Source organism: Vollenhovia emeryi, unplaced genomic scaffold (assembly GCF_000949405.1).
Source record: "Vollenhovia emeryi isolate VEMERY1.0 unplaced genomic scaffold, V.emery_V1.0 DF939192.1, whole genome shotgun sequence".
Taxonomy (NCBI): Eukaryota; Metazoa; Arthropoda; class Insecta; order Hymenoptera; family Formicidae; genus Vollenhovia; species Vollenhovia emeryi.
The window spans coordinates 613,878-621,092 of NW_011967174.1; the positions used below are offsets into that span (position 1 = coordinate 613,878).

General features: G+C 41.6%; 1 protein-coding gene across 4 annotated transcripts; it reads left to right on the plus strand.

Annotated features, from left to right (window-relative positions):
- Positions 1 to 139: 139 nt before the first annotated feature.
- LOC105562260 (putative pre-mRNA-splicing factor ATP-dependent RNA helicase PRP1) lies at positions 140 to 6,614 on the plus strand. 4 transcript variants are annotated; one of them, XM_012012968.1, is made up of 9 exons: positions 140 to 355; positions 1,019 to 1,374; positions 1,940 to 2,634; positions 2,724 to 2,954; positions 3,044 to 3,263; positions 4,053 to 4,175; positions 4,252 to 4,442; positions 4,526 to 4,688; positions 5,137 to 6,614. In XM_012012968.1, exons 1-9 carry the CDS (start codon positions 303 to 305, stop codon positions 5,262 to 5,264), a joined length of 2,160 nt encoding a protein of 719 aa, XP_011868358.1. In that variant the 5' UTR covers positions 140 to 302; the 3' UTR covers positions 5,265 to 6,614. The 4 variants fall into 4 exon arrangements, with proteins under 4 accessions (XP_011868358.1, XP_011868360.1, XP_011868357.1 ...); XM_012012967.1 differs by lacking the exon at positions 140 to 355 and adding an exon at positions 418 to 684; XM_012012969.1 differs by lacking the exon at positions 140 to 355 and adding an exon at positions 691 to 932.
- Positions 6,615 to 7,215: the final 601 nt, after the last annotated feature.

Here is a 7,215-nt window from a genome sequence, read left to right on the forward strand (position 1 = left end):
AGGAAGAAGATAAACTCTAAACTAGTGCAATCAGTTTAGCTATAAAGAACATACTCCTGCATACTCCATATGAATGCCGGTCTCTCTCTCTCTCTCTCTCTCTCTCTCTCTCTCTCTCGCAATATCGCGACCGCCGTCAACTCCATCTGCTGGCGCTTGCTTCTACCATAAAGGCAGGAAGCTGTCCAAGCCTGTCCAAGCCGCTACTGGCGCTCGCTTGCCATTTTGACTGACGCCTCGTCTGGATCCTCGTAAACAGTTTAGCTCCTGCTTGACCGCGCCTGGAGCGACGGGGAGACGCTATGTCGAAGCGCAGGATCGAAGTCGTGGATCCCTATATCAAACGGAAAACCACGTGAGTGCATCAGCCCGTGCCCTCGTTCATGGAGGACGCGGACGGCCAGGCGACACTCGTCCCCCTTTGCCATGTGCAGTGCCGCGATATCAGACCAGGCCGATGCCTTATCGCGCGCGAGCTGCTCGCCAGCGCGCGCGTGAGCGCGCGCGATCGTCGCCTACGGAGCCTCGGGTCCCGTACGGGACTCGTCACTTCGAAGGCCGTCACTTCCGGCTATCAGAGAGACTCGTAGCTACGCTCCGTAACGGTTCTTCGGACCTGCAACGAAAACACAAAACCACACTTTTAACAGTCACGCACTTTCCTCAGCAAGCGCTGCGCACCATGTAAAACACTTGTTCGCACGCATCGCCGTAATTCCATTGGTCTCGTACGTGTGTCGATGTGTGCGACAACAATATCTCTACCACCATTCTGCACTTAGCTCTGTATTCTGTAAAACTTTCGCTCCACGAGCTCTGTGGCACTTTAGCGCTCTCTTCTTCAAACGTTCCTCGCTCTCCGGTGTCACACAGCTCGTAGAGACGCAGCGTACGGAGCACTTTTACAGAATACACCCCTTGCTTTCGACTTGGTGCGTTCGCCAACATTTGGCGTCCAGCTTGTTGCGCGGCACGTAGGCCGTTGGAATGGAATGGTCACACTATGATCGTTTTGCAGGGACAGCTCCATCTCCAACAATGCAATGGGCGCAGGGTCCACGGCGGCGAAGAGCCAGGTGCAGTTCAATCCGTACACCATGCTGCCATACACGCCAAAGTACTACGATCTCTACAAGAAAAGGGTCACTCTGCCTGTGTTTGAGTATCGCACCGATTTCATGAGATTGCTGTCGCAGCACCAATGCATCGTTCTCGTCGGAGAGACGGGCTCTGGTAAGACCACGCAGATACCGCAATGGTGCGTCGAGTATTCGAGAAGTATCGGAAACAAAGGAGTCGCCTGTACTCAGCCTAGAAGAGTGGCAGCCATGAGCGTCGCTCAGAGAGTTTCGGAAGAGATGGACGTTGCCTTAGGTATGTCTTATAATTACTTATTGCAGTCGGGAGAAATTTAGAGGATAGCTTGCTACCTTCTCTCGAAAGCTACCGATACAAATTCTGTCTGCTTCTGTATCTTTCTCCGGGAAAATAATGAGTGCTTGTATCTGAGTCAAAGGAATTTAGCAAGTGTATCTCTTCACTGAATAAATTGAAGAATTATCTCGTATCTGTTGATTTGATGAAGAAAAGTCGAGCGTAATTAAATAGTAGCTATTAGGACCAATTTATGAGCAAACTCACGATTTTAAGACGTGATAAGGAACACTCACTTAGTAAAGTTACAAATTTAACGTGGTTGTTTTGACTTGACTCAGGCCCAGTTGTTCATTTCCTGGTTAATTCTTAAGTAGAGGTTGATCGTCTCTCCGTCTCTTCTCAAATAATGACATAGAAACAGATGGAGAGTCGACTAACTTCTGGTTAACCAGAAAGTGAAAAACACGGCTCCAGTTATCTTCACAAATGAATGCACTGGTGATATCGTGATACTACCAGAGGCTGCGTTGCAACGGTAATAAATAAAAAATTGTATCGACAGGTCAAGAAGTGGGATACAGTATTCGTTTTGAGGACTGCAGTTCCCCGAGGACTGTGCTCAAGTACATGACCGACGGTATGCTGCTTCGGGAAGGCATGTCCGATCCCATGCTGGATGCTTACCAAGTGATACTGCTGGACGAAGCTCACGAAAGAACGTTAGCCACCGACCTGCTGATGGGTGTTTTGAAAGAAGTGATCAAGCAGAGACCGGACTTGAAACTTGTGATTATGAGTGCTACCTTGGACGCCGGCAAGTTTCAGCAGTACTTCGACAATGCACCGCTTATGAACGTACCTGGTAGAACGCATCCGGTTGAGATATTTTACACGCCGGAGCCAGAGAGGGATTACTTGGAGGCGGCGATTAGAACTGTCATTCAGATACAGATGTGCGAAGAGATTTCCGGGGATCTTCTGCTGTTTCTGACCGGTCAAGAGGAGATCGAGGAAGCTTGCAAGAGAATCAAGAGGGAGATGGACAATCTGGGGCCTGAGGTTGGTGAACTCAAGTGTATACCGCTGTACTCGACACTGCCGCCGAATCTTCAACAGAGAATATTCGAGGCTGCACCACCTACCAAAGCTAACGGTGCTATCGGCCGCAAAGTTGTCGTCTCGACTAATATCGCAGAGACGTCGTTGACCATCGACGGAGTCGTTTTCGTCATAGATCCTGGTTTTGCTAAGCAAAAAGTAAATACAAAGTTTTAATTAATTTGAATTAATAAGATTTTACTGTCGTGAACTTGTTATTAACTTCCCCCCCCCCCCCTCGTTAACAGGTGTACAACCCTAGAATTCGTGTCGAGTCTCTCTTGGTGTCGCCCATTAGCAAGGCCTCGGCGCAACAGCGTGCCGGTCGCGCTGGCAGAACAAGACCTGGAAAGTGTTTCAGATTATACACGGAAAAGGCGTACAAAAACGAGATGCAGGACAATACCTATCCCGAGATTTTGCGTTCTAATCTTGGAAGCGTCGTGTTGCAATTGAAGAAACTTGGCATTGACGACTTGGTACGTGTCTATCACAATGTTGCGATATTTGCTTTTGAATAACATTGCTTTGAATTGTAAAAATGACTTTTTCACACGTTGCGCGACAGGTACATTTTGACTTTATGGATCCACCGGCGCCTGAAACACTTATGAGAGCTTTGGAACTTCTCAATTATCTAGCAGCTCTTGACGATGACGGGAACCTGACGGATCTCGGCGCGGTGATGGCGGAATTTCCATTGGATCCCCAGTTGGCGAAGATGCTTATAGCTTCTTGCAATCATAATTGCAGCAATGAGATACTCAGCATTACTGCTATGCTCTCAGGTAACGTATTGGGGTTTGCTATACGCAATAATGTATTGTAACACTTTACTAATAACTTAATAATAGGATATTCTCTCTTTATATTATATAGGATTTCCCCGAATGTCTAAGGGGGAGGGGGGGAGTTGTGTTTACGATGCTGGAACTTGGTCCAAGTTTTAGTTTTGAGAAATATTTAGCCAATCAATTTGCAGTTATTCCATAAAAGGACCTGGACCAAGTTCTAGCATCGTAGACACAGGTCTTAAGCTAGATTTTGAGATCGGGTAGTAAGTTCAATTCTGAACCAAAAAATTCTTATAAACGTGGGTCAAAAATGCTTCATAAAAAAATTAATGTCTAACATCTCTAAAATCATGTTTTTTTTAAGTTTTAGCGTCAATAATCAAAAAAACTGTTGTGTATTTAAAATTGGTTATCTAGAGATCTATGAGATACAGTAAAAATACTTTGGTCTCTTTTGAAAGATAATTTAATTCTCTATAATTTTTTCGACTACTCTTCATTAAAAGAAGCATACATTCCTAGTTATTTGCAAAAATGTATTTGAAAAACGTGATTTTTCCGCTTAAAGAAGCAATTTTAGACCCACAAATATGGGACATTTTTTGTCCAGGATTAAATTTCTTCTCAAAGTCCATCTGAACGTTCGGGAACACCCTGTATATTATTCACCATTAATCTATTACGAAAGTCATAAAATGTATAAGAAAAAACACTAAAAACAAAGTAATAGAATCAGAATTGTGATAAGATAACGTGGTATATTGACGATTGACATGGTATTAGTCCCACAGTGCTTTGTGAGGCCGAACGAATCCAAAAAAGCTGCGGATGATGCAAAGATGAAATTTGCACACATTGATGGCGATCATCTAACATTACTTAACGTGTATCATTCTTTCAAACAACGTAAGTACTCACTTCTTATTATTTCTATCGTGAAACACGTAGTTCCATAGTTCCATCTATGACGAATTGCTTGTAGATATGGATGATGCTCAATGGTGTTACGATAATTATGTGAATTATCGGTCGCTGAAGAGCGGAGACAACGTCAGGCAACAGTTGAGCAGAATAATGGACAGATTTGTGTTGAAACGCACTTCGACGGATTTCAATTCAAAAGATTATTACATTAACATCAGGAAAGCTCTTGTCAATGGTTTCTTCATGCAGGTAACAAATATCTAGTCTCTTTTCATGCGTCTATGGTCTGTTTTTTTTCTCTCTCACACATCTTGATTTTGTTGTTCCAACAGGTAGCACATTTAGAGAGAACTGGGCATTATCTGACCATCAAAGATAACCAGGTAGTACAACTGCATCCGAGCAGCTGTCTCGATCATAAACCAGAGTGGGTTATTTACAATGAATTTGTGCTCACTACTAAAAATTACATCAGAACAGTCACCGACATCAAACGTAAGTTTCTCCATTGCACTTCGTTACAATCTGTACACACGTTTACGCTGCGTTACGTGGGGTCTAGAATGCAAGTCTCGGAGTCGCAGTCGTAAGAATAGTTGACTATGACTATGTTTACACGGTACTCTAATCGGGTTTAATAACATCCGTAGTTAAAGGGCTGGCCAATCACAGTCATTCCATTCTTCTGAGGAATAGTTGTGATTGGCCAGTTTTATAACTACGGATGTTATTAAACTTGATTAAGAATGATGTGTAAACGTAGTCTATGATTGGTCAATTCTTATGTATCTGAGTGAATTGACCGTTGATCATTCTTACGACTGCGACTCCGAGACTCGCATTGCAGATCCTGCATTATTTCTTTCCTTTCGTCGTTTATTATAATTAGTGGCTTCCGTTGGTTGGCGTTTTCTTTATTGAGCTTTCATATTTCTTTTTACAGCCGATTGGTTGCTCATGATAGCGCCGCAATACTACGATCTCCAAAATTTCCCCCAGTGCGAAGCGAAGAGGCAGCTCGAGCTCACCCAGGCGAAATTAGATTCGAAACAGTATCAGGAAGGCTTCTAACCTCTATATACCTTAGACATATTTGGAAATCGCAAGAAACTGTCGAGAATGCTCAGTCAAAATCCTGCTTTTATCGTGGCGAACTTCGGCACGCGACTTTCTCACCTATCGGAATCACATCACATACAAATCATTGTGAGACACATTATGGAGAATCACTTTCTGTCCTTCACGCAAAAGGCACGGAAGAGATACATTGGAACATTTAGGTTTCCTGACGAGCCCGGCGCTGGCTTGTACGATGTAAAAATTGAACATTTAAAAAATTTAATTTAACCTTTCGATATCTAAGCCAAACGGGGGAAAGGAAAATGGACAATTTATTAACTTGAAACACACAGCAAAAGCATAGTTAATCGATAAGAGGGGTTATTTATGTACATTCAAGAGAATACGTAGTCTCTAAGTAATTTTAACAGTAGAGTTCATTAATCGACGTTTACATTCGAACGCATTCGGAATGTCACTAGATATAATAGATTAATTTTTGTATTAAATGTTGACCATATAATGTGAAGAAGGTATATAAAATGGCCACTACATATATAGTAAAAAAAAAAGGGAACATAGTCCTCGTATTTGCCTAAAAATTGTCTCGAAAAGAAAAAAAATTGTTTTTTTCACTAATGTCATGTCGCTCCTCTCGCCGTGGACTCTGATACGACTTGTCCCGTGCTTTATATTCCGTGCTCCTCCTCAGATTTAGAATATGTTGCGGTGTGTACGGTGGCATTTTTAAGTGGAATGGATAGCGAGAATGATCATATGCTTATAAACGCGCATGAACTTTTTACTAAAACGAGATAGAATGGAACAATTTCTAGACGCGCGTCTGAAAGAAATCAAATTGATGAGGGGGCAAAAGTATTTATGATATATTAATAGAATTAAAGCCATTCAGCACACAACATACACATACACGAATACACAAACACGATGGCCAATTTATGAAAAAGCAGCATTCAGTGTAATAAAGCATCTTTATTAGCACCTGAAAGGAAAACTGAATTTGAGTATCCTGTATGTTTATTGTGTTCATCATTGACATTCTACACGTATAACGATGAATGTATGAATTTTTTTTTTAAGGCAAGGAAGGACCAAATAATTCCGTCTTAAATGTTAAAAACAATTTCTGTAATTAACTCTTCAATTGTGTTGCAGCTAACATCTGTTAACTGTTTCTCTATTTATGGTAAACTTGGATATAACAAGATACTTATTCGATTTTGTAAATAACTACGAAAGAAAAAAAGGAAAGGTTTTTATGACAATGCGAAATAAGTTATAACGAATGTTTTGTTGCATTATACGTTGTTCATTCCAATAAAAATTCGAAGCTTTTATCTCAATATTAGCATGATTTTTATTTCAAGTCTGGCCAAAGAGATCGACAAATATTCAGTTTATTAAGTTATTAATCTGATTTGAAAACTCTTTGTGGTGAAAAAGAGGGATTGCATTGTGTTACTTTGGATATTTGTCATTCCATGCGTTTCTAATTTCGGAATGTATGACGTTGCAATTGCGGACATGCGCAAACGAGCGATTTTGCGTTCCGAAATTCATCAAAGTATTCCCCATTCGCTGTCCGTATTGGGCAATGGATTAGGATTGAGATTGGGTTCAATTTTGACCAATCGGAGCAATTAATAAAATCAATTACAATAACCTGTCTGTAAAACTATAAAGGTGGATTAAAATTGTCAATTCAAAATTCAGTGAAAAAAATGATAAACATGGCGAACCAATCAGAATCTGGATACCGCATGTCCAGACTCTGATTAGAGGGTCTCTAGCCAATCAGTCCCAGTCTACAATAGATGATTTAAGCCCTAAGCTTTAAGAAATTGGCCAATCACGGTCAAGTATGAGTAGAATGCGCGACTGTGATTAGTCAATTTTTTAAGGCTTAGGGCTTAAATCTCTATTGTAGACTGGGACTCACGAG